Below are 27,382 nucleotides of genomic sequence, written 5' to 3'. Positions count from 1 at the left end.
TCAAAATTGAGATGAGTGCAGTGCACAAGAGCTGCTGGTGCCAGGCTTCCTGCAGATGCAGAAGGGCCGTGCAATGCTGGACTGTAATTATTTCATGTGTTTGCTGTGGTTTTGTGAGGTTTTGTTGTTTTGTGTTTGAAACAAAAAGCAAAGCTTAGAAGAGAATTCCATAGTAAAACAGAGAGTCTTTTAAACAAAGGCTTAGGTATGTAGAAATCGCATTTTCATTGGTTGTTATTGCCCATTAAATTGGGACTAATATCAAGTAGTTTGTGATCAGTGTTGTCAGTTGATCAGAACACATTTTGAAGTACAATGATCAACTGGTTTTGTTGCTTTATGTATTTTTTTTTAAACAGTTCAGGTTTTATTATTTTTCTTTCAGATAAGTTTTATTTCACAATATTTTATGCAACAGTTGCTGGTTCCATGAGGAAAATGCTTTTTCTTGGGTATGCTAAGTGAAATTTTGAGAGTTTCTTTCTCATTCCTTCCTTGGAGTTTTTAATGAGTCATTAGAGATGGGGTTTGGGAAAAACATAGCAAAGTTATAAGTGGTAACTTCCAGCGAAGTAGATTTTGCATCCAATAAGCCTGTCAGGTATGTGTTCTTCATCGATCTCCAGCAAGTAAACTGTACAGTATTCTTCTAGGAGAATATTAAACAAAGACCGTGCTTTCTTCTATCTACTCTGTGTTTGTAAAATACAAAATAATAAAGCAAGATATGCCTAACTTGCATGTAAATTATAAGATTGTCTTTGTGTTCATGAAATGTGCCTTGAAAAATAGTAGTAAAACATGCAAACCTTTTCTGTTGTATCATCAAAAGATTTTGACAGCATGCTGTGGTACTGTTTGGCTTTCTTATGCATGCTCTATGACTTAATTTTCAGATACTTGATCCTATAGTAAAGCTGTGGCTACTTTCATTAAATAAGATGAGGTTTTTTTTTTTTTTATTTGGGAAAACAAGACAATATTCTACAAGTTTTTCTTATGCTTCATAATTCTGATGTGGTAAAAAGCGTGGATAGAATGCCTCAAACTTTTTACATCTCAAAATTTAAACCTAAACCTCTGCTTATCACTGAATTAAAGAAAAAAGTTCCCATTTTTCTGAATTGTGAGCACGGAATAATGCTTTAATTTGTTACCGGTCAAGTAAAAGTAGACACAGAGCTTTTAATCCAAGTATTATTTCCAAAGCATCGTTTGAGACCTCTGTTCGTCACGTGAATCGAGTCTGTCTCAATAGTTTCAGTCTTTTAAATTAGGTATTTTTTCCAAGGACAAGCGTATGTTTTAATCTTGTCTTTAAGCAGGGTTTTTTGCCTTTTGAATGGCACTGCAGCTTGCTGCAGGGCTGAAGAATGAGAAATGTTAGGATGGCTTTTTTTTTGCTGTTGATTCAGTTTTGGGTCCGCGCTGGTGCTTCTTCCCGGTTTGAGTGCCTGGTGTTGGCAGCGATGGGGCTGGAACGCTCTGAGCAGCGTTTGGGGGCTTTTGCAGTTTGAGAACAGTTTGTGTCCACTGGTGTAAGCCGATTTCAAGCATCTGTTTAGATAATTACATTCAGCTGTCTAATATCTCTTGGTGGATGTAGGCATACATAAGTATTACAGTGTCTTTAAGCTCAATCCGTGATTGGGGCCTCGATCTTAGATGTTTTAGTCACAAAAAATAAACTCATGGTCTTGTCAAAGAGAGACAGAAGAGAAGCACTTACCTGTAGCTGATCCGAACTTCTCGGAGGCACCAGTGAATTGCAAAATTCAACCTTGAAATCTCTCATTTACATTCCTTAACATTTTAACGTGATATCAGAGGTGTTGTTAAATTTACAACAAATAATTACCTGGATAGTGATTCCATCTGGAAAATGGAATTGACTCTTTTTCATTGCTGTGTGATGCAGATCTCCCTGCCAGAGCAGATGCAGAGTCGCTAACGCCTGCGTGATGTAGAAACGAATAATTCAGTGTATTTATTGAGAATCCTGAAAGAAAGCTGGACCCTTGGTTTTTAAAATAGATCCAGCTGTATCAAGAACGCAGTAACAGTGCATGTATGTATGAATAAATTGCAAAGCCTGATGAATTTACTTGCTAATAGAATGTTACCTTATCCATCTGTATAGAATACAACTTTTCCCATTATTTTTAAAAAAAACAATGCAAAAATGTGTCAAGATGTTTTGGGTTTTTTTGATTTGGATGATTTAAAGGAACAGAAGTTTCATACTTGTTTTTTCTTGTTGCTTTTTCTTCAGCCTAAGCAGTGGCAGTTCTGGAATTCTGTTAGGAAAGGAAGGAATCCTTCTTTGTGTGGCAAACGTAACAACTGTTTTGCTTTTGCCTCACCTTGAGGTTGAGTAGCTTTTAAACTCTTGGGTGAGAAGAAAACAACTGAATGTTCTCAACTGATGCAAATGCTTTTTTTGTTATTAACAGATTACTGGAATAACAATTGCTTCTTTTATCAACCCTAGCTTTGATACTATATGGAAGTTTACATATAGTGTATGGGCAGCTGGGTACTGCGTACATTTGTGTTGGTGTATGTGTTTTTATACCCCTGAAGCCTAGAATTTCCAAACTGCTCCAACTGTTTTGAGTGAGAAAGGGTGTGGAATTGTAAGGGTGGCTTTTTTTCTTAGTTTAGCAGCCAGGAAGGTGTACTGGCTCCCACTTCTGTATTTTTTTTAATTACAGAAAGGCTATTATAATTAAATTCTCACTTTTACTGCTCAGTCATGAGCTGGCTACATGAATGTGGGGTTTGAAAAATGTCCTATTTTGGGATGGTCTCTAAGAAAACAGAGATGTGAAAGAAATTAATTTCGTGTAAAAATAGATGTGATGTTAAACTGACAGCCCTAATTTGAGGGGAAACCTTAGCAAGGAGAGGCAGTTCAGAGTATTTGTACAGATTAGCAAGGGAAATGAATGATACAACAATTCTCTCTGCTGAAGATGAGGCCAAAGAATCTCTGTTCCTTTGGTCCAGTTCTATCTAGGGCAGTTAGAGACCTCTGCGTAAGCTAAAGGAATACAGTGGGGAGAGAATCCCTTCCTGCCATCACTAATGGAGTAGAACAGTTCACAATTCCAGTAGATCAGTGGGAGCTGTTCACACAGCTGTTCTCCCTTCCCAAATCCCGGCCAGCACACTTCGTTACACTTCCTTTGGCCACAGCTGCTCCCACAATCCTGCCTCTACTTAAAAAAGCCTGTTGAAAATAGTATAGAGAGTTTTCTGTGCCGAATGCAAAACTAATGTGTATCCAATAACACTGCAGTTAGTTTATGTACTTAGCTACGTATCTGTGATGTGCATGTGGCCTTTTCGCGCAGGTTAGGCGTCTGCATGCAAGGAAATGCTCCTCAAGTGAGCCATTTGATGAAGGACTCAAGTTATAGTTATGTACAGGTTAGTGTAAGCAGCTTTGTTAGGCATTTTGTAAAAGAACGTCAACAATACCAAATGGTTTCTCTCTATGCTTGAATACCAGCTATTTAGTCTTGGTTTATATTTCTGGTTTCCAGCTAATATTTAGTAAAGTCTGTTTTCTGGTTTTGGTCTTCCTTGAAGGCTTTTGTCAAAGTGCTCCTGCAACTGGTAGGGTTGTAGTCAACTCTGGTATCACTCATTCCTGAGGGAAACTCCACAAGAAGCAAACCTCTGAACAAAAGCTCAATTTAAGTGAACTTTGTGTATTTCTGGTGTCGGTTCTTTTTCATCTGGTTGTTGATCTCCTGTAGGTTTTCCAGCACCCTTGTGCTGGTGTGAGTGTGCTGAACTGGAGAAACGCTGTCACTGTCAGCACTGGATCAAGAGTCTTTCAGGTCCTGTAGGCAGACTCTTTGTAGGATAGTCAGTGGGTTGTGGCAGAGAAGGCACTTTAATCTCCTTTGGAAGCGAGAAGACCTAAACCAGGAGGTTGCAGTTTGGAGAACTAGATTTGTAACCAACAGACCACTTGAGAATAAACAAGAAGTAGCGTCTTCTCTGTCTGTCCTTCTGTCTGACTGTGCTTATGTACTGTTCATGCCAACAGGAACTACAGCTTACTGGAATTTTGAGTGTGATTTCCTCAAATGTTTAATTATATGATTAATGTAATTTATAGGTGGAGAATTGTTTATTCCTGAACTAAATCGATGCCTGTATCTGGTGAATCCACTGTCTGGGTTCTGCAGACAATGTTCTTGGTTGTCTCATGTTATTGTTTATACTTTATCTTGTATTTCTCTGACACTGTGGATGATGCTGTTGACTATCTTTAATACCCCTGTATTTTGTCACGTACCAACGGTCTAAACTGCTTGCTGCTTTTTCCTCTTAGCACCAGTCTCATTTCAGACTTAAAACCTGACTCTGTTTCTGCCTAGTTTCAGTCTCCCTCACCTTATATTTAACAATAAATAAGTAAACCGTATTATCATACATATTATCTATAATTAACTTCCTCAAATGCATGCATTTTAGAATTACAAACTAATAGTGCATCTGGTGCGTGAAACTACTTTACCTTCCCCAGGAACTTGTACCGTGATTCTTTTTTCTGGCTGGTGAAGTGGAGTTAAACAAGCGTCTTTCTCTGAATATGCTTTGAAAGAGAACATTTCATTTTGCTGTAATTAGTTGTGTGTTTGCACTATGTCTTTATTACCAATATGAATACCCAGGTTTGATGCAAGGCAGTTGCGTTTCATTGTTCTTTCCTGGACTTTTGATTTATTGCTGAAGTATTAAAGAGGCATGAATTTATTGGGTTTTGTTTGTGGCTATTGAGCTAATAATAATCTAATAAGAGTTGTATCAGCTGAGAGATGCTTAGTAGAATGGTAGGGAAGAGCTTGGCAGCTTAGAAACTTTCATTTGAGTGGTGATTACTGTTTGCCAATAAAGTCACTTGTTTTTTCGAAACCTTCCCTTCCCTGAGAGAATGCTCATTTTCTTCTGATTGACCTGTCTTGCATTTGCGTTCAGATTCCTCTTTCCCTTTTAAAAAGCCTATCCAGTGACTATTTTCAAACTGTAGTATTTTGAAAAGATTAGATTGTCCCTATAAGATATAGTTCAATGCTTTAGTGCAGTATAATTGGGGAAATACTAAACGACACTGACCTCATTTCCTTTAGAACAATGAAAATTAATAGTTTCACGTTTTATTAGGCTGATATTCCAGATGTAGTGTACATTTAATTAAGTGTAGTTTCCTTTTGGTTATGGTATGTGTATCTGCTTTTTGTCGCAAATTCTTTCTAGTTTTACAGTTTTCCACATGTTTTCTTTCACCATTTATGATTTTTTTCAAAGCAGAGCTATAAGGATTTAAATCACTTTAGCATGCAGCAAAACAGTTCCCATTCAAACAATAAACGCCATTTTAAAAAGCCTTTAGATCTTCTGTCACTTCATAAATATAAATGTATAAAAACATTATGCAGTTGTAGTGCCCACCTGCTAATTAAATGCAGATTTCCTCAAACTTGTTTTAAAATCTGCTTATTTGTTTCAACTCTGTCTCTGTTCAGAATACATATGGCCCTTGTGAAACTAATTATGCTTATGGAGCAGCTGTTAAATTTAGTGCAACTAATTTTATCCAATATTTTACATTTTAATTGATTACCTGTGAAGAAATTAGCAAATTAACACTTATTGTGCAGTAACTGAATGGGCTTTTATGGATACTTTCAATTTTTACAAGTGGACCAAGTGTTGATGGAATAAAGACATTTCTTAGGATTTTTAGATAGGAAAGTTATTGGTGAGCCTTGATTATCTGGTGTGAGAATTTAGGGATACTGAGTGATGCCAAGCATCTGTGTGTTCTGTAAGTTGGACATGAAAAGCAGATTGGAAAGTAATAGCTTTTCACAGAATTTTGGTAACATATGGGCTTATCTGGATCTAAGAACTCTTTGAAGATCTTTGAACTTGACTAAATGACTTAACCTTTGGCATGGTGGGTGGGTGTTTTGTGTGTGTCGGTTTGAGGGGAAGGGGGGTGCAGGCTGGCAGTCTACTCTTTCAGCTTCATATTTTTTTTTCCTCCCGTACTCCTATAATTTGAATACTTTGGGACTTGCTTTAATATGACTAATCAGTATTGTTTTTAATTTTCGGCAGTAATAAAATAGAAAATCTGTATTCTCTGCTTGATCTGTGGACTTTTGTTCTTGTTTACTATGAATCCTTGGCACAGATGACTTCTTGTAGCTCCGTTTCATAACATTGTATCTTTATTTTCCGCTCTATGTAGATCACAAGATATTATAATAGTAATTAATGGGAACATATAGGGGAATTAATTCATGCTACAAATGGAAATATGCTGCAGCTTGTTATACCCTGAGTAGCAAATTTAGTAGACTTTAATTTTCGCTTTACTAAGTTGTCTTCCACCATCCAGAGCCTATTGCATATTTTGTATTTAATACAGGCTTTATGGAGGCTGGCATCAAGTGTTCTTAAAAGAAATATTTTAGGATTTTGGGCTTATGGGCAAAGAAAAAAGACGACTGTCTCATGACAGCCGTAACATACTGCAAGATGGGGTTCTGTGGCATTAAGTGCAGCTTTCCAGCGTGCTCCAGCTTTGCACTGTGTGAGTGCAGGGAACAGCCTTTGGTTGGAGGTCAGCCCTTGCTCTGCACCAGGAGCCCTGCCTATGCTGCCGGGGGGTGATGCTGCTGAGCACTGGATGCATCTTAGGTGATAGGAAGCCTCATTTTCTTTGTTGATCTTAGTATTTTCATTACCTCCAGCCTTGGTGTCCTGGGAAAAGGTCAGTAGCTGAAGGTGTCAAAGCATTACCTAAATTTCTGAGGTTTCTTTGGTCAAATTTTGTCGTTGCCACAGAAAAGTCTGTGTTAGATGTTGAATATTGACTCTTTCTTTAAAAGGAAGAGAGAAAGGGGGAAGAAAGAGCATGGAAAATAAATAGAGAAAGCTATATGGATTGCAAAGTCAAAGACTTGAAGCTTACAACATTCCAGACTTGCTTTTACATATTGCCTTAATTCTTTCCTGATGCCTGCAGGATGGTATCTGGTCAGACAGTCACTCTGTGGCACGCAGTGATTTTGGACAAGCCCAAGCTAAATGGGCAATCATGGCTTCTTCATTGAATAGTCCTGTTGTCACCTTTTTCGTTGAAGCTTGTTTGGTGTTACAGAATTAATCTGGAAGCATGTAAACAATTGAAGCTTCCCTCGGAGCTGGGAGGAATTAGGCAGGTTTGAGATACCGACGTCCTGGAGCAGTTCTGTGTAAGAGGGAGTTTGTTTAGGGAGTACTTGCCAAGAAAAAAAAATCACAGGAAGAGTAATGACATCTTCCTGCCTACAAACACAGCGCATCCTTTCCTATACTCTGTGGGAAACTGTGCTTCTCCGTCTTCGTATTTTTTAAATGCTTTTTTGTATAGTTTCCTTTCTGTATACATGTTTTTGCCTCAGTATATGATATTGCGTACCTTTCATTTGCTTCTTGCTATGGGTTTAATCTCTTTAACTTTGTTTAGTTAAGTTTTCTTAACTGTATTAAATCAGCGATCTCATTCTGTTCTCTTCACTTGACTTTACTCCCACTTTAGATTACGTATTATGCCTTTTCTAAAAGATAAAGTGAGTCTCTGATTTGCTTATTCTTTTGATCAGTCGCTTCCTTAAGCTTTTCAATTTGGGGAGAAAGAAGCCTTAATGCATATTTTGTTTTTTTTTTTCTTTTTTCTTTTTTGTGAATGCAGGGAAAACCTCTTAGTAGCCAAAAATCCATTGCTGCCTTATTTTCCTACTTGTTTTGCAGCTCCCACTTGTCCCTCTGAGACTTGTGCTACCGAGACCCTTTTCATGGCCTGAGGAGGAGCGGTTTCATGCACTCTAGCAGTGAAGTTCACTCAGTAGATTGGTATAATTGTGGCTTTTACTTCAGTCACAGCTAATCATAATTTCCTATGGCACTTCATAGAATCTGAGAGCTCTCTTCAGAGTGTGCATGCTAGCAGAGATCAAGAAGGTTGTGGTCTTGCCTGCTTGAGCTCAGCAGTTCTTGGATGGGTTATTGCTGGCGAACTGTTAATTCAAGTTCAGTTTGAGAAGTATCGCTGGCAGAATTTATTTTATGCTGTAAGATGAAGTTGTTGTAGAGAGCTATCCTGCAAAGAGTTTATTTTTGCCGTCTTATATGTTATCTTTTATTCTCTGTTCTTACTTTGTTTCATCAAAATGTGGTTAAGCTACATAATGCATCTTGACTCATCATACACTGAGCTGTTACTTAGGCATGAAAATTTTCAAATATATTTGCTTATTTACTTGTTTGAGAAGTCCCTAAGATTTTCTTTTCAGACTAGAAGAAGATGTAAACAAGAGTTGAGATTGAGCTTAATTTTTTTAATAAAACAAACTTGTTAATTTGTTAAATTTGTTAATAAAATGCTGTGTTGATGTTGCTTAGTGATTTTTTCTAATAGCTGTCTGTTACTATGACTGTGGATGGATTGTGAAGGAGAAAGGTTAATACAAGATAAGCTTTTTCAAAAGTAATCATTGCTGAACGACATTAGAAATGTGGTAGTTTCCCTAGTTTAGAAATGATAAATGGAGTCTGTTTCCCTAGTGTACAGGAACTGAAGGAAGCATTAACGATAGACTGTGGCTTTTCTCTGTTCCTCAGTTTTCCTTATTTACTTCACCCCTGTTTATGACTGGGGTTAGTACATCTTTGTGTATTTTTGGAGTTATATTTCTTTGTCCATGCTTTATAAATCCTGTTTGTAATCAATGTAAATAGGTAGAATTAACTTAGATGGTAGAGTTGGTTTCCTTTGGGAAGGCTTTAGCTCTGGAGTTTAAGGGAAAGTAACGAACAATTACTTTTACAAAATATTTGGAGAGGACTTTGTACAATGATGGAAGACCCAAGAAAGCTTACTTTGGAGGAGCCCAGGCTGTGTCTCTGCTGAGCAAATAAGCCCTGCAGATGTCTTAGCTACTGGAGAGCAAGTGTATAGGAGAGACTGCGAGTTGAATCAAGTGCAGTGGGATACGCGAGATCTACTTTGCGACCTTTTTGGTGCTGTTCCCTCTGTAGATCCCCCAAAACACCATCACAGTTGATTTGGGCTGGGGGTCTGCAGCCCCCAGAGGCAGCTGGGCTTCACTCCTGACCTGCCCTGAAGACCCTTCCATGCGTGCTAACTTGTTATCTCAGCTAACGAGTCTGACCAAACTGAAGTTGTCTCTGCATGAAGCCAATTCCGGATTGTCTGCATCTGTGATCCACAGCCCAGATCAACTGCTCTGGTAATTGAAGGACGACTGAACTAATGTGTCATGCAGTGATGGCTTCTGTGGAGTAGAACTTAACATTTCTGTTCAGTTCTTTGCTGTAATATCCCATCGATAGTCATGTGCCTGCCTCACTTGCCTGATGGGACAGGAAATGCAAACTGTGTCAGCTATTTTTTGTGATTGTAAAATTCAATTATTACTGATCACCCTAGGCTAATAAGTGTAATGGGTGCAAAAAATTGCAAATGAAAGAATGACAGCTGCTGTAATGAAAATACAAGTTTGTTAATGGTGTTAAGTGTATTAAAAATGTGATGCAACAAATCTACATTTAATTTTTAAGAGCAGTTTCTCTGTATATAAATTACACCTGCCATTTGTTTTACTTAGATGTGTGAACAAACAGCAATCTAGGATTTGAGAATCCAACTAATCTGAACTGAATTTGCTGTTACAACTGTGGTAGGTAGATATGAAAACAAGTTCAAATTTGAGTGGAGACAATGAGCTCTCTAACAGTAAATGTGTTAGATGCCTCAGTTATTTCTGTTTGAAAGACTATGCCCTTAAGTTAGGAGAGGCCTTACATCAAATGAAGGTGATTTGTATTCCTGTAGGGTCCTTTTATTTGTCTGTTTTGGTTTTCCTGCTATTTCTGATACTGTATCTTACTGTAGAGCTCTCAGAAGTCGTGATTACCTCTGAATAATGAATGTCCGTGAGACAGTGGTCTGTAAATCTGTGCGTGCCTCATCATGGTGTTCAGAAAGCCAGCATCTTTGTGCCAACTGAAAAATAGAGCCAATATTCAGAATGCTCTTGTAGGTCAAAAATTCTTCTGACTGAGGACTGAAAATTGGATGGATGCTTTTTAATTTGTGATGATGCAATAAAAATCCGTTTTGAGACAGAAAATGTTCTGTAGTTCATAATATGTCACTTAAGTGGTAATTTGGTCTCTTGTATTAGTGCTAATAGCGTGACCGATAATAGGAGATATTGTGTTGCAAGAGATGCCATCTGCTGAACGAAACGTAACCCGGAGGTGCTGACCTCTGGGGCTGGTCTGAAAGGCTTGACGGGAGGAATAGGTACGGTAACCCCGGGATGCTGGACAAATTCCAGACTCAATAACAACATTCTTCCTAAACGTAATTTATAGCTTCATCTGGATGCAGTATTTTCTTTTGCTTGTTCTATTGTTGAGTTTTATTAAACAGTTGTTGCCTTTTAAATTGAGTGATCGTTTGTATGTGCCTTTGCTTTTAAAAGCCTTTGGAGCTTTGCACTCCAAGAGGTGCTAAATAAATTTTTTTAGGTTGTTTTAAAAAAAATCTGCCCCTTCCCCCAATCCTTTCAGTGTTTAATGAAAGTGTTCAATGAGGTGCCGTTAGAACTATTATGAAGATGTATATTGTAATAGAAACTAATGCAAACTTGAATTACTGCCTTTTAAAATAGACGTTGTGCATGGCTACTCAGGTACGGTAGAAAAGATGTACTGGTCTGTCTTAAATTATAAATTGAAATTTAGAGAAATCATCTTAAAGAAATTCAGGAATTGTGAGATGTGGTTTTTTTGGATACATATTGAAACCGTCATATTGCAGTACTTCTTGTTCTATATTCATTTATTGGTAATGACATACATTTATTAGAGAGGAATGGATAGCATGATGGAGAACAGGGTATCCTATAGTCACGTAGGAACTTGTGACCAAGAACCAACTGTGTGCACGCACGCTTTCACCCCTATTCTGTTTCTTACATCATTGGGCTGTATGTTTATAGGTTTTCTGCAAAGGTGTGCTTCAAATCTGAATTGGACATTAAGAAGCTGTGTGCGAGTGTCAGCTCTGCTGGCTAAAGAGATGAGATTGGGCCCGTCACTTCTTAATTTTTGTCTTTTTTCTTGTTGGAACATTGCTATTAGTAGTGATGTGCATGATGTATTTAATATGTATTTATTATGTAAATACAGGCAGTTAGTAACAGCGGTAAATTCTTTGGTGAATTCATCAGAACTTAAGTTTAGTGTTCAAGAAGTAAAGGAAGGAAATTCTCCAGTGGCACTAAAGCTTACTTTGGTAATACCAAATTACTTTGTTAATGTGTGAATACTATGCAATGTGGTTTAAATGTTTTGTGTTCTTCCTTCAGAGTAGAAGCTATGCCTTCTTTTCCACTTTTTTTTTTCATAAATTGGCAGGTTTTTGTTTAAAAGTATTAAATTACTAAGTGATTTGGAAATATGTTTAAAATAGTTGGACTGTCTAACGGATTTAACATACAGTGACAGTGAAAATGTATGACTGCTAAATTTTAATACTATGGATTTTGTATAGATCACGATCAAGACCTCGACAACGTTCTTACAGTGGGAGTAGTGAAAGATCCAGTCATAGGAGAACTCACAGCGGGTCTCGTGAAAGAGAGCGGCGTAAAGGCAGAGAGAAGGAAAAAAAAGAGAAGGCAAAGGGAAAAGAAACGAAGCATGGGTAAGTGAAATGGCAAGCAATATAATAAATACAGGGAACAATTTAGTGCTTTTTTAGTTTTCATAATGAGTTTGCTGTATAGTGCAAAATATGTTACGGAAACTAAGTGGAAATTGTTTAAAGTATTTGAATAGTGTGATTCTTAGTATTTTAAAATTCTAGAGTGTGACAGCATTTCAAGCTAAATGATGATTTAATTTACAATTCTTCTTTCCTCTTGATTTCAAGTATGCTAAATAGCTTTCTTCAATTGATTAATATAAATATTTTTCCAATACATGTTAACCACAATTTAAGGAGAAGATTAGATTAATTGGGAAGGACAAAGACTATTTTCTGTGAAAAGATGGTTTCCACTGTTCACTCCTCACCCCGGCCTGTTTTACATTGTCAGAGGATCCTATTGACTTCATTTGTCGTTCGATGTACAGTTCAACAGAAGCTGTGGGTATGAGGGCATGAGGGACTGCCTTCCAAAACCTGCTTGTAATGGCTTGGATTGTTGATCTTGTTTTTGCAGATTTCAGAAAAGTCAATTTCTGTAATTGCCTCTGCTTTATACACCTTGATCTCCTGTAACTTTCACTGCGATATTTATCTTTTCTTTGTTTATGGGGTTGGTTTCAAAAAGAAAGACAGTGCTGTGTCACCTCATGAATTTCCCTTTGGCGGATTCCCACTGAAAGGCTAAATGGAAATTTCTGTAGTAGCATCCTTCACCCACGTTTGTGGAAGAGTCTCACCATTATTGTCCCTCCCTGGTTTTATGGTTCGATGATGTGAGTTACTTGGTCCCTCAGACAGCATTACCCCCCTTGTCCATGGCTATAGCATTGTTACATAAATATTCAAAATTATATATTGGCATGGTTTTTTTCTTACTTACAGTAGACTACTTAGACTTCTGGGAACTTTAGAGTGGTGTTTTCCACTCATTTTTAAGGGATACTTTCCACATTTTACTCAACCATATGGGATATTTGTCTCTTCTTGTTGTGGATGTTCGCTATACTCAGGACCTCTGAGATGTTTGCTGTTTGTCTGATAAGCCGTAAACAAGATGCCTTTTACCCATTTACCTGAAGTTCAAATGTATTTTGACACTTCTGGAAGACTTGAGAAGAAGCCTGGATGTTCCTTCCAAAATTAACTTTTTTTGTTGAAGTAGAAAAGCAGGGAAAGTGTCCACACCGAACGGATAACATTTGGTGTGCGAGAGGTTTTCTGAACTTTGTGAAGAAGCACATCTTAAATGATGTTGAAGTGTATAGCAGTGCTCTATTAGCAAACTGCCTGACTTTATGTCCTTTTATAACAGGGATCAATATGAGAGAGCTGTAGGAAGAAAAGGAAGTGCCCAGAACTTTATTGGAAGCAAGCAATATATCTTTGTTTTGGTAACTTACAAAATTGCTTATGCTAAATTTGAAAACAAAATGCCCTGTTTGGGGCATTTCCAAAGTAGTTAGGACAAAGAGTACAAATTGATAATAGAAACATTTAAAGGCATCAGTCCGTTTTCCTCTGAGCTCGGGTACTGACTGGTAGGCGTTGTACAGGAATTTCTTACTTGGAGCATTATTAGACTATAAAATGAAATATACCTAGGATGATGTTAATATAATCTGTGCTTCATAAACTTCTCTGAGGGGGGACAACATGTTTTTTGGTTTAATCAAATAATGATCAAAATATGTCTGAAAAGAGAATATGGATCGGAGCATCGTTTTCCCTTTGCAGTTATTTGCCGTTCTGAAGATTAAGACCATATCAGCATTGCGTTACTGTTTGCTAACTGCTTTACAAAGCAATGTATTTGAATATGCAGAGAAGACAGAGCTCTTTGCAATTGCTGTTTGCAGTGACTGCACAATTATTTGGCTACAGAATAGTCTGTTAATGACCCAGTAAGAGTGAATTGGGAACCTGCATTTTCCCTTAAATGCATGTGTGTAGGAACAAAGAGTGTGGTTTCTCTTTGCTTTGTGTGTGCTCCAGAAAAAAGAGGCCATGGAAAAAGTTTTACAGGTATGTTTTTGTATGAGGCTTCCTCAAGCCTTCCAAGCACTCAGCTTTCTTCCTCTGTGTTATTTATTTATAAATTTTCTTTTTGGTTGAAAAATATGTGAAAGAAAGGTCTCCTTGGCCAAGCAAGGTCACCTGTCCTTAGTTTTTAAGTTTTTATAGAAAGGAGGATGGTACAACGCACACCGGGTGAACCTTTTGCCCTCTGTAGGTCTATCGGCTTCTGGTGTCTTTTCCTTCATTTCCTGCCGCAGTGGGGAGATATTATAATTTAGGATTTTTGTCTTATAGCGGTGCCAGATTTCCTCTTGTGGGTATGGTTAGAATTGTTATAGCTTGTCTCCGCAGCCAAGTGTGGTAGCAAATTCTGTGCCTGATGCTGTTCCACTGCAGGATGACGGTTCACTGCTTTGCCTGGAACGTCACAGCTCACACGAGTGACTTGGTGCTGGAGGAGACCAGGAAGCAGTATTTGCACAATTTGCTCCATCAAGTGTCTTCATCGGACAGATAGTAAACAGAGATAGGTGATGCCTCCTCAAAATGCGTGGGGTTTTTCTTGCTTTAAGTTGCATTCATTTTGGACAGGAAAAAAATAAGTATTTTTTTCCTCTGCTATCACTACCAGAATGGTGGTGCTGGTTTTTCAACTTATTCACATTTTTTGTCTCAGTATATGAGGAAGAAAGTCTAAATGGTCAGAAAAAATGACTGTCAGGTGTACATCTGGGTGTGAAATACTTAGAAGAAACTGTTGTAGATGACTCTTAGGGTGAATGTATTTCTAGACCTAGTGTCTAGATCAGCACTGAAAGTAACGTTTTACAGAGCCTTTCTAGGAACTCCAACAGCAGGGAATCAGTAGAGGAAAAAGTAGTTCTCTGACCGCTGTACATCAAATAGATCCTTATAGGTACTCCACAATGCTTCAAGGGCCAGGTATTGTTTTCAGTTAAAATTCACGTATGTTTGGAAGGTTTTTGTTGTAAATAGCTACTTTAATGCTATAATGAAGATCATCCTAAAGCCAGATTATGAGAAGAAGAAATAACAATATTGGGTGCTGGTTGACTTTATAGTTTGACTTTACATAAAAGTAGGTATTTCAATCTGTCAGCATGGCAGGTTATCTGATATAAGTAGTCATATATTTGGGACTTGACTGTTCTTCTAAAGTGGCGAATCAAAATGCAAGTTTTGCAGTAATTAAGAAGGAAATGTTTTTTATTTGTTTCTGCCTCATATAAACTCTAATTTTATTTTCTGTACTTGGCTTTTGTGTGTTTGGTGATTTAAGTGGGAAAGGCTTTGTTTTATGAATCAGGACAACTTTAAGTTCTTTCAAGAGCAGATCTTTTCTTGACAGTAAACTTCGCAAGAGAGACTTCAAGAGTAAAAAATTCTGCTTGTAGTAATCCAGTCGTCATCCTTTGGCATTCTCCATTTCAGTGAAGATTCTTTAAGGCTGAGCAGTGAACTTCTTGAATGTTGGAGAAGTGTCAGCTGTTTTGTGGAGACAGGCTGTGTTACAGTCATAGCAAAACAGCTGAACTCTTCTGTTCTTTCAATCTGAAACGTTTTAAGGGATATACGATTTGTTCAGCCATTATGAGGGGGGGATTGTGGTAACAGCTGCTTTGAATTTGGGTTGCGAAGCTCATTTACAGCATCTGACAGTACTTGGTGAAAAAATCTGGTGTTAAGAGTGGTCTATCAGGCTTTGAAATAGTTTTGTGCTCACTTAAAAGGTAAAGCAACGCAAGCTGAGAAAATGTCCCAGCAGCACACCCTAAATATTCATAAACAAGAAATGATCCATCTTTCAGATTATCAGGATTATCTCATTTCCAGTGAAAACTCTTTGCAAAATAAAGCTGATGACAAGCAGGTAGCAAGAAATGTTCTTAACTAGTTTGTACTCAACCACTGCTGTGCTACTAATTTTCTTTCCATTTTCTAAATAACCTGAGCTAACCAGTTTGCTTTTGCTGCTTTGCTCTCCTAAGCTCATGGCAGTTGTTTGAACTCTGTTCCTCCTCCACCCACCCCCACCCCCTTCTTTTTTTTGTTCTATGTTTCTCTTGCAGTGCATAGGAGAAAGAGCTTTGTAGCCTGGAAGGATATATATATATATAAAAAAATCAATAAATGGTATGACTTCTTCTGAAGAACTGTTGCCAGGATTTCCAAAGCAAAAGCACTTGCTTGGCCTTGCAACCTTTTCTGTTCATCGAGTCTCCCAGGCCAAATTTCAAATCATATTTCTTTCTTTGTAGTAACTGTATTTTTCTCTAGTTGTGACCCAGAACTGCAGTGGTGATGTTGTGTGTGTTATTGCTCTGGACCATATTGTGGATTAACCCCAGCTGGCAGCTAAGCACCGCATGGCCGCTTGCTCACTCCCTCCAGTGGGATGAGGGAGAGAATCGGAAGGGTGAAAGTGAAGAAACTCGTGGGTTGAGATAAGGACAGCTTAATAGGCAAGGTAAACACTGTGCATGCAAGCAAAGCAAAACAAGGAATTTCTTCACTAATTCCTATTGTCAGGCAGGTCTTCAGCCATCTCCAGGAAAGCAGGGCTCTGTCACGCCTAAGGGTGACTTGGCAAGGCAAAAGCCATCACTCTGAATGTTGTCCACTCTTTCTTCCTTCTTCCCCCAGCTTTATATGCTGGGCGTGATGTCCTGTGGTGTGGAACACCGTAGGACATCTTGAGTCAGTTGATGTCAACTGTCCCAGCTGCTTCCCCTCCCAAATCCTTGTGCACCCCCAGCCTTCTTGCTGGTGGGGTGGTAGAGGAGAAGAAAAGGCCTTGACTCTGTGCTGCTGAGCAGTAACTAAAACAACCCTGTGTTATCAGCACGGTTTCCAGCACAGATCCCAATACCTGGTTACAAATCCCATACCAGTTACTTTGAAGAAAACTTACCTTATCCCAGCCAAACCAGCACAGGCTGTTACTGGGTACTAGAACTCAATCAGTGCTCATACTTTGTAATTGTACACACAGGGCTGTCTTTCCTCTTCTCATGGAAGTTTAACTGACAAGGACAGTATCAAGGCATTGCCACACCTTTGTATTTTTTACAGAACCTATGATATCTACTGATACATTATGAAGTGTTATAAATAAAACGGAACAGATAAAATAAGGACCAACATACATTTTGTGATGCATTATCATTTTCTGTTAACTCTGCAGAACTTTATGATGTGTAGTCCACATCTGGTGCCTGATTCTTACCAATAAGTTTTAGTCTAGTGATTTTCTTTTATTAAATTTTAGTTTATTTGAATAAAGCAAAAACCTTTAGTGTTCTTTGTCTGGTTAAAGTAGTTTATCATGTCCTGTACTCGGTTGTCCCATTTCCTGTATTTCTTCTCTTGGTTTCATTTTTCTCCCTTGCAAAAATGAATCCTATGCAAGAGTCTGCACTCTGTGCTAAAATGACAAAATGTGTGGCATTGATCGAAAAGGTCCCTGAATAGAAAGAGCCTTGTCTCCTCATCCTTCTTATGCTGGGGATTCCAGAGTTGGACACAGGACTCCAGGTGGGGTCTCACGAGAGCGGAGTAGAGGGAGAGAATCACCCTGCCATATTTTCTGTAATACTTTAAAGGTATCATGTTAAGAACAATTGCTTTTCTTCTAAGGTGGTATCAAATCTGGGCAATACATATATTTTTAGTATTTCTAAAAATAACGATACATAGTTCTGTTAACTTGTGACATGAGGATTAGATCAGAGTTATGTATGAAATCTGTTGTAGGTGCCTTGGGCTTTGTTGAAATGGTGATTTATTGCTAAGGAGGAGTGAGGCTGGGTTTTGGGTGGCAGATGAGGATGGTGAGGCCCTGGCCCAGGTTGCCCAGGGAAGCTGTGGCTGCCCCATCCCTGGAGGTGTTCCAGGCCAGGTTGGATGGGCCTTGGACAGCCTGAGCCAGTGGGAGGTGTCCCTGCCCATGGCAGGGAGTGGAAGTGGGTGATCTTTAAGGTCCCTTCCAACTCAAACCATTCTATAATTCATTCTGTGTGGGCTGTCATATTCCACAAGGTAGACCTGAGGACTGTGGATCACGGCTTTCATCTGGCTGTGAAAGCTCAGCCTCTGATGGATTTCTTCTTCTGTCCCCCAAATACTGTGTTTAGAGCAGCAACTTTTGCATACTATTGATCTTCAGATGTCGAAGTCTTCAAAAGCAGTGTTTTGTAGTACTGATTTACTTAAACACATAATTGTATCACTGCAGTGTTTTTCCCCTATTTTTTTTGCTAATCAAAGCATCATATTCATCTTTTATTTATGCTTTTTTTTTAAATTCACTTGTTTTAAAACAACTCACATGCATGTTTTCATTGACCTGCATGTGTGTGCTGTTGAATTTTGATGTTTAAAGTCTTGATTAGCTTGAAAACATGCAAATCTGGCATTTGGAGTCATGATTTTCATAAAGATCACTGTTCATTGTTGAATTGAGGAGGAAAAAAATCTATTAAAAATTTTTTAGCTTTAAATGCTTTTACTAGATTTATGGGTTTCACCTGAGCTTTGTTAGCTGCCGAATTTTGGGTTGCTTTTAAAAGTGTTTTTGACAATTTTTAATGGAATATATTAAGAGCAGCTTCTCAGTCATTATGAAAAAAGAAGTGTTGTGCTATTAATCAAACCTGACCACCATTGTAATTTCTGGTACTTAATAAGGCTGTCGATACATTTTTTTGCATTAATGGATTCACAGCTTCTTAAATATTTCCACATATTATGGAGTGAGGAGTTTCTTTTTCAAATATAGTCTTCCTCTTTCCTTTTAATTCCATATGTTAGGTCTGAAAATATTTGCTGGAGTCCCTCTGTCGGCAGAGCCTTTTCCAGTGGCGTTTAACCAAAGCCCTTGCAGAGTTTTATTTTCCGTGCTCAGCGCTGGCAGCGTCCCAGCAGGTTCTGTGGACGGCGCTTGGGTGATAAATGCCTGTTGATGGGCTTTTCAGTGCTTGGCAGAAGACATTAGAAGTAAATTGGGAATATTGGACTTCTCAGACTTTGACAGCAGTCAGACACTCCTGGAGCTTGTCATTTTTTTTTCTCTCTTACCTCTTTCCGTACTATGCAGTAGGAAGTAATTTATGGTAATTTGCTCTTATTTGCATATAGGTTATAGAGTTCTGTGGTGCAAAGCGCGCTCAGAACTCCTTTTAAGTGTCTGTTCAGATCAAAGCAGGACTGTGTGATAGCTGTTGTCTGACACCAAGCTGTGTGGTGTTGTTTTCATTAAACATTTATCATACTTCCAATGTGACAGCAGGCAACTTTGTGCTTGGGTAACATGTTTTCATGCAAAATTTATTGAAAAAGACGAGACGTTGTAAAGAGATCTTGTTGCCTTTCACCAGTGGCGAAGGGTAAATGTTTGATTGGAAGGGAAGATCCTTTTCCTTCTGTTTTTGGTTGTGCGTTACACTGCGGAACTGTGAAACACTCAGCCTTTAAGGAACCAGTAAATGTATCTTAAAACTGTTTATTCTGAGAAACTTTGCTTTGATGGATCATGTGAAAGTTTTTTCATTTTGATTCTACTTGGTTTTAACAACAGTTTATTATGTTCCTGTAATGATGGAATAGGCTGGCATTTGTAAATTAAATGCTGACAATAGTAGGGACTAATACATGGAATTTTTTAATAGCTCTGTACATATCAACATAGACTTTTGCATTTAAGACTGTTTACTGAGGAGTTTAGGAGTTATTAAGTTAATCTCTGCAGTATAAATGACAGTTTTTGATGAAAATAGATAAGGTGCTCTATTTACTTGATAACTTAGTACTTTAGAGTAAAGCACAATTGATTATTCATATCGAAGCAATATTTCATTCTTCCAATGGTGGATTTTTGTTTTGAAGCATTTCTATTGTCAACCAAACTTTTTACAGTCTAATATCAAAGGGTTTGCCCCTTCACACTGAATTAAGAAGAAAGGTGAAAAGTCTTGGATTCTTTGAGTTATACTGGCACATTTGAAGAGGTTTACTAGTAGGACACACCAAACAGTTATAATTTAGCAATAAGTTACTTCATGTTATTGTTTAATCACTTTCAGCATTTCTGTGGCCGAGATACTCAACTTCCAAAAGACACTATTGTGTCTGCATAACAAATTCCCTTTGCAGGAATAGTTGTCAGCATTGTGACTGAAAATATTCTGTAATCCTAACTTTATAGTCATGTCATATTGCAGGAAATCTCCTGTTCTTTGTTACTATTGCATACTTAGGAGGTAATTGGTGCTGCCCATTCCTGAGGACCCAGTGGTAGACCTCCCTCCACGTAGGTGCCCAGCAGGAGCTGTGGACCAGCAGGCTGCTTCCTTGGGTGGTGAGCTACAGCCATGGATTTCTGGCTCCAGGAACGCTGTGTAGCTTAAGGAAACCTAAAGCTGCTTTTGCTCCTGTATTGGGTTGTATCTTTGGGCTAGCAGGAAACGAGGAGCTCATTATGGACGTGTTTAGTAGAGGCAACCAGTATCATTTCCTTCCTGCTTGTGGTAAGCCTTACCTCAAAGCAGGGCTAGGGCGATTCATGCAACAGGACAAGAGGAAATAGCCTCAAGTTGTGCCATGGGAGGTTTAGATTGGCTATTTAGGAAAACTTATTCATGGAAAGGGTTGTCAAGAACAGGAACCAGCTGCCCAGGAAAGTGATTGAGTCACCATCCCTGGAGGGAATTAGAAGCCATGTAGATGTGGTGCTTAGGGATATGGTTTAGTGGTGGGTTTGGCAGTGTTAGGTTTATGGTTGGTCTTGATGATCTTAAAGATCTTTTCCAATGGAAATGATTCTATGATTGATCCTATAGGGTTCTATCTCATCTGTGCTCTGTGTGGACTTGATGGTGGTGTGATGGTGGTGGTTGCTGCCTCTGGTGTGTTGGGAGCACTGAGTCTCAGTTACTGCCTGCAAGGTGTTTCACCTGCTCCGTATGCTACTGCTTTTGGAGACCGGGAATAACTTTCTGCATTTTCCGGGGGTGAGAAATTAATACGTATTCTAACAGAGTTCGGCTATTAGGAAATAGTGCTAATTCACAAATCTGCTGTTTATTTTTATGGTGAATACATTTGTAATAAAAGCTTCCCTGTATATAAAGAAGATTAAAAATACTTAATTCTTCTATTATTCTTCATCGCTGCTTTTCTATTGCTTTCAGAGGAAGCATCTCTTTCTTCATCTGCCTCCCGACGTGACCCTAAAAAATAAGTTATGCCAGCAGGGAAAGTTGAGAGGTAGGATGTGAGTCTGCCATTGCTTAATGCCTTTTCCAGTGGCTTTTTAACAGGACACTGCAGCCTGAATTGGTGATGCGACACAAAATTTTTGTCAACCTTTTTTCTTAATCTCAGAGTTGTGCTGCTGTAGCCGTGGCAGTTTAAGGTTATGGGAGAAGCAGTGTTGGCTGGGAAAGAGAATACCTTTCTTTTAGACCAACTGGTATAAGTAGGGAGAGATGGGCACGTTTTTAAGGACGTTACACCTTCATCAGGTCTAACGCAGACTTGGTAATCATTAAGCTTAAATTCATGTCAGGAGCAATTCCTCAGGGTGCAACATGTTTATGTGAATTGGTTGGACAATAAGAAGGACGAGTAGCTTATCACTGCCCGTACTGTCCATGGTGACAAGAGATGACTCTCAAAAATCTGTAAAATGTTAGTGTATATCTGATCCAATTATGTAGATGCTGGCTTCCAAACATAAGCTCCGTAGTTGTTGGCCTAAGGTATTTTTGTTCAATCATCTCCATTCACTTACAAATTGGATTTTGTCGCACTGAGATTGATTTTGTCACTCTGAGACCTTTTCTTTAAAATCTTACACGCCAAAATACATTTATCGAGTAGCAGAAATGTGCAATATAAATTGATGTTCAGAGTGCTACAGTGTTTGTTTAATTTGCACTGCTCTCAGTTTCCAAATTCATGAGTTATTTTAAATTATTTGGTTTCTCTTTAGAACTTATTTTGAAGAGGCCCATGAAGATAACATAGCAAAAGTACATGGTGTTTATTTTGCAGTTTGGGTTCAAAAGAAAAAACTACCTTATTTCTTTTGTAAGTTTGGATTCAAAATATAATAAATGAGGATTACTTCTGGGCTGAAACCTTGCATGCTGTGTTGCAACCTCGATCGTATTTTTGTTGAGTTATAAGCATCATGGAGTAGGTCCTTATAATATAATTATGGCAGACACATCCACCATGGAATGAGCAGTGTCACTACTGAAAACACCCTGTTCAAGAATAGTTGACTCTGTGGCCACGTGTCCATATTATGCACAGTAGAAAAACTGTAGAACTTCTTTAAAATCTATTTAAAACTAGAGAATACATTTTGAATGCTAAAATGAAGCTGCTGCAGTCCTCTGTTGGAAAGCACTTTCAGTTCTTATAGTAGAGTTTTCCTTGTTCTTTTGTCAGAGGGGAAAAATCTTTCCTTGATCCTCGTGGTTTTATTTTCAGTGTCTGGACTAAATTATAAGGACTTTATAACTACAGTCATGCTGCTGAGAGGTTGTTACAACAAAGTTTTGAGATGGCTGATAGTACTTATTAATTACGGTAGTCTATTTTGGTAGCTTCTCGGAGAACAGCAGAAAGTAAACTTCTAAAATTTTAGGAGAAGCTGACCCCTTTTATCCAACCTGGGGAATCTTTCGTTGCCAGCCGGTTTCTTTGAGTTCCTGTGGAGTGGGTTTTCAAGGAACCTTCAGATGTAATGTGATGGCAAAGAAGTTAATTATCCAGAAACAAAATCAAACCAAAATGCCCCCTCTATTTATTTATTTATTTTGACCGCTTTACCTTTCTTTCTATCTATTGTTATTTTTTTTCTTTCCTCCAGTAATGTTTGTGCCTGACTTCCTCTTATTCTGGTTACAAGGGTTGGCTTGAAGTAGTTGGGGAGCACACACTGATGGAGTTACTTTCTTTGACGTTTGGTTTTGAAGAGTATTTCTGCCTTCTTTTCTTCAGCACTGATGTTACAGAAGCAGACCTGCATCAGCTCTGTTGCCTGTAGCGCAATGCAGCCGTGGTGGGTGCTCAGGCAAGTGTAGTCCTCAGCGTTTTCCTTGGATGGAAACTAACTTCCTTCAGTCTCTGTCATTTAAGTGGTTTTCACCAGTTAAATTTTGCTGATCAGTTTATTCGTAGTTTTTCCTCGAGAAAAATCTAGCCTCCTCTTACTCAACACTAAAGAAGAAGCAGATGAGTGCTGCTCGCTCAAACCCTCATTTGCTTTCTTCAATTTCTTCCACTTACGATTGTTCTGTTGTTTTAGCAAGCGGCTTTGCAATCTGCCAGCACTGCAGGTCCTTACTGGGAACCAGGGATGTCTTATGAAAATTACCCTAAAATAAGCTGCAGGCAGGAAAGTTCTATGTAATGCTGTATCTTGTTTTATCACAGAGTTTATAAGGGAGCAATGCTTGGAAGAAAAATGCTGAGTAAATGTGACTCTGTGGTGACTCATCTTTTTCAGAAACGTGTCTTGTGGTATTAATTAAATAATTAATAACTTAATAACTATTTTGTTCTGGAATCCTCAGTGTAAGAAGGATATGGACATGTTGCAGTAGGTTCATATGGACATGTTGGAATGGGTCCAGAGGAGGGCTACAAAGATGATTAGAGGGCTGGAGCACCTCCCATACGAGGACAGGCTGTGAGAGAGTTGGGGTTGTTCAGCCTGGAGAGGAGAAGGCTCCAAGGAGACCCTATAGTGACCTTCCGGTACTGGAAAGGGACTACAAGAAAGCTGTGGAGGGGCTGTTCACACAGGCTTGTGGTGACAGGACAAGGGGCAATGGGTCTAAACTGGAGAGGGGCAGATTTAGACTAGACATGAGGACGAGTGTCTTCACCATGAGGGTGGTGAGGCCCTGGCCCAGGTTGCCCAGGGAAGCTGTGGCTGCCCCATCCCTGGAGGAGTTCAAGTCCAGGTTGGATGGGCCTTGGGCAGCCTGAGCCACTGGGAGGTGTCCCTGCCCATGGCAGGGTGTGGAACTGGATGATCTTTAAGGTCCCTTCCAACCCAAACTAGTCTATGATTGTATGATTCTGTTGTAATTAGTGAGAGGAACTTTTTAGTGTTTGTAACCTCTAGTTCTGAAGGCATTAATAATGTTGTGTATTTTGGTCATCAGGAAGTGTCTCGGTAGATCTTCCCACCCTTTCCACAGCTAAGCATCAGCAGATAGTACAAGAGGCTGATGTACTCTGCTGCTTCCCCACAGAGTATCCCAGCAAGAACAACTGCCTGTTCCTGTTCGTGTTGTTTTATATCGTAAACATTCATGAGGAGAAAAACCGAAAACATAATTAAAATGGAAGCATAGTAGAATTCTGATATGATCAAACGCTAATAAATTCCAGCTGGCCAGCATACGGGATTCAGACTATTCTGTTTTAAAACATCTCTCTCTCTCATAATTCCAGAAGACTTAAAATGTAGAAATGTGAAGTACAGCATAACTTTTATGGTAAGGAAGCCTTCTGCAGTTGATTATTTTGTTATTTTGGACTGGAAATTTGACTACATGGAAAATATTTCCATTTCTTTATAAAAAACAAAGACAAATTGCTTGGGATTTTTTGTATCTTAGCACAAATTCTATAATAAAAGTTAAATAAGATCTAGAAATTGTGGAGAGAGTACTGTTGTTTCAGGTCTCTGCATTACCCCTCCCCATGTTTTCCAATTCCGGATGGAAGAACTCCTTTAATATTATGCTACCTTGTGAAGTGCAGATCTTAATTGCTTCCATAGTGTAAGATAAAAAGATTGTGATTCTGAGTAGTTATAATCCAGAAAGAATTGTAGTTTGAGTTATCTCATTGAAAAGAAATAATATAAGCTGATTTGTCTTTATATAGATTCCTTGAATCTTATGTCCATAAAGGTTAATTTCACATACCTTCACTGTGTTGACACAATTTTTGTGGTGACACAAACTCACCACACTTTGGAGCTGCAATAATAAAAGGAGATGTGACCTGTGGTGCTTTTAGAGCTTGATATAGAGCCAACGTCAGTATTCTTAACCATTTAAAAGCATTCTTAAACTTTGATGTTTTGTTTGGACTTGTGTAGTGAGAGTCTCAATAGGAAAAAAAAATGAGGACAGATCTTCCAGACAGATGTCCCAGTGCTCTTTAATCTCTTGTAAATGGGGAAGTTAAATCATATAAATAAATATTGTAGTAGTGGTTGGTCTTCTAGCAATGAACTGAAACAGTTCTTTCATTGAGGAGTCTGGCAAAAGACAAGGAGACCTTGGATGCAAGTGAATCCAAAAAAGCATCTGCATTCTGTCTCTGGTCACTATAGTTCTGTCTTTGTATTTTAAAAGTTTATTCCTTCAGTCCTTATTCTGCCATTATTCCTTAATGAGGGTTGCGTTGCTCACTCTGTAGGCTGCAGGGGCATTTTCACATGCTGCAAGCTGGTATTGGGGCAGCAGCAGTACCACGATACATTTTTCCTAGCCTTTCATGAAGCGGACACGTTCAGTAATGTTTATTTCCCAGAACCTCATAGATTCCAAAGTGATGCTGAACTTCATGGACTTGGAGAAAACCTGGTGTTTGTATGGCTGAGGCCTGCCTGCACGTCTGAGAATGGAACAAAGTGGGAGGGCAGTTTTTGGCCAGAAACTGTGGAAGTAGATGATGGATTTGTCAGACAGCCTATTCATTCTCATACCCTTACTGGAGATTTTCAGGTACAGGGTCCTCGTGCAGGAGTTCTCTTAATAGGCTTCTGGTGTAAAAATGTACAGATAGCACAGTCTTAGTCCTCATTCATTGGTTTACAACTGATTAAGTGCCTTTATCATGAAGATTGTGCACTAGAGTGGTTTTGCAGTTATTACATGTGGCAAAATGGTGATTATAAATACCTCCTATTACTGCAGGCAGAATCCAAACATAAAGGTAACTAAAGAAGTCAAAGAGTCACTTGTACTCATGGTGGTTCTTCAAGGTATGGTACATGCAGATAGATTTAATTACTTGCCCTTTCAGAATACTTCCGATGAAAAAGGAATAGAGTAGTTTGAACTACTTCTCTTCCGGATGCTCAAGAAAAAGATTTGTGGGAGTATCCAGGATGCAGGGTACCACTGGTACAGGTAAGCATTTGAAGGATGTTAGAACAATTAGTTGCTTACCTTTGCTGGCAAAAAAATGATCAGGTGTTGGAAACCAGAGGGAAGCAGCTTAACGAGGACTGTTTCCTCTATGGTGAATCAGCCAAAGGGTAATGGGAAGCAATGTATGAGTTTCCCCCTCTGAAGGACAGAGACATATGCCCAGAGTACTCTAGGGTCAATTGCCTTTGACCTAGGTCTGTTGCTATTGTTGTCTGATCTGTGTTGGCCTTGTTTTTCTTTTTGTTTCCTAAAAATCCCCTTTTAAGACAAAAAGGACAGCCATTTATTTAATGGGCTGTGACATTGAGACAGCAGCATATGGTATGATTTCTTTTCCTTTCACTACCGGATGGCTGTAAAAAAACAGTGGGGAGAGGACATGTGTGTAAGCTGTGGAGCACAGTTGTCCAGAAGATGTCAGAGAACTTCTGAGTCTAGAAAGTAAATGGTTTTTACCCACAGAGGAACCGTTTCATTTACATTCACTAAGTACTTTTTGCGCTAAGTATAAAAATGTAAATTTTGTGTTCAAGCTCTGCAGTTCAGACTGTCAGTTAGAAATGCTCGGTAAATTAGCTTCCCTGCTAAATTCATGTACTATGTTGAGGGAATTATATTTCTCCATATTTACAGAAATAGGTTTTGGAATGCATTTGAAGGCAATATCTTCAAAGACACACATTCTTTTAAGCTGTTTAAAATTTTCAAAACTGTTCGGTCCTTAAAACTGCCAGCCACCATGATTGTCCTTTTATAATGATATAATTTACATTATCTTGTTTTTTTTTTTAAATTGAATAATTCCTTAAATACAGAGTATTCTTTCTGAAGGAGCGTTTCATTTGCCTGCATGTACAAACACACACTCTGAATGTGAACACGTAGTTCTTTTTTTCACCAGGACACCTTGCACTTTGAGAGCAGCTGACTATTGTTTTAATGGCCTCTCTTAATCTGTGCATGAGGAATCCAAACTGAATGATACAGAGCTGTGAAAATCCAGTTAGTGTGAGCTGTAATCTCTTTACTGGGTTTAAGTAGTTAAGAGTGGCATTCAGACACCCTGCAGATACTGAACTGCAGAGATACAGTAATCACCTAACCATGTACCCAGTGTCTCGCTTTCACGGAACTAAAGCAAAGGGCTCTCTTGCAGTGATTTAGGTAAAAACCAAAGCAAACACAACAGACCCTGCCTCCTCTGAGCAAGCAAACAAGAGGCAAGTAAAAAAACCTACCTGAAAGACATGCTGTTGTAAAGTAATATTTAATCTCGCAAAAAAAAATATTAAACTCTCTCTGTTTCACCTTGGTTTTTTGGATAAAGAATGCTTTTTCTGGAATG

At 38.7% G+C, this 27,382-nt stretch overlaps 1 protein-coding gene across 1 annotated transcript in view; it reads left to right on the top strand.

Annotated features, from left to right (window-relative positions):
- RSRC1 (arginine and serine rich coiled-coil 1) overlaps positions 1-27,382 on the top strand; it is a 152,510-nt gene that overhangs the window by 17,754 nt on the left and 107,374 nt on the right. The window contains exon 3 of the mRNA XM_054075019.1: positions 11,654-11,806. Coding sequence (XP_053930994.1) covers positions 11,654-11,806 — 153 coding nt within the window. The remainder of the gene's footprint in view (positions 1-11,653; positions 11,807-27,382) is intronic.

This window comes from Cuculus canorus, chromosome 9 (genome assembly GCF_017976375.1).
Source record: "Cuculus canorus isolate bCucCan1 chromosome 9, bCucCan1.pri, whole genome shotgun sequence".
NCBI classification, from domain to species: domain Eukaryota; kingdom Metazoa; phylum Chordata; class Aves; order Cuculiformes; family Cuculidae; genus Cuculus; species Cuculus canorus.
This window is presented reverse-complemented; position numbering and strand designations above follow the sequence as displayed.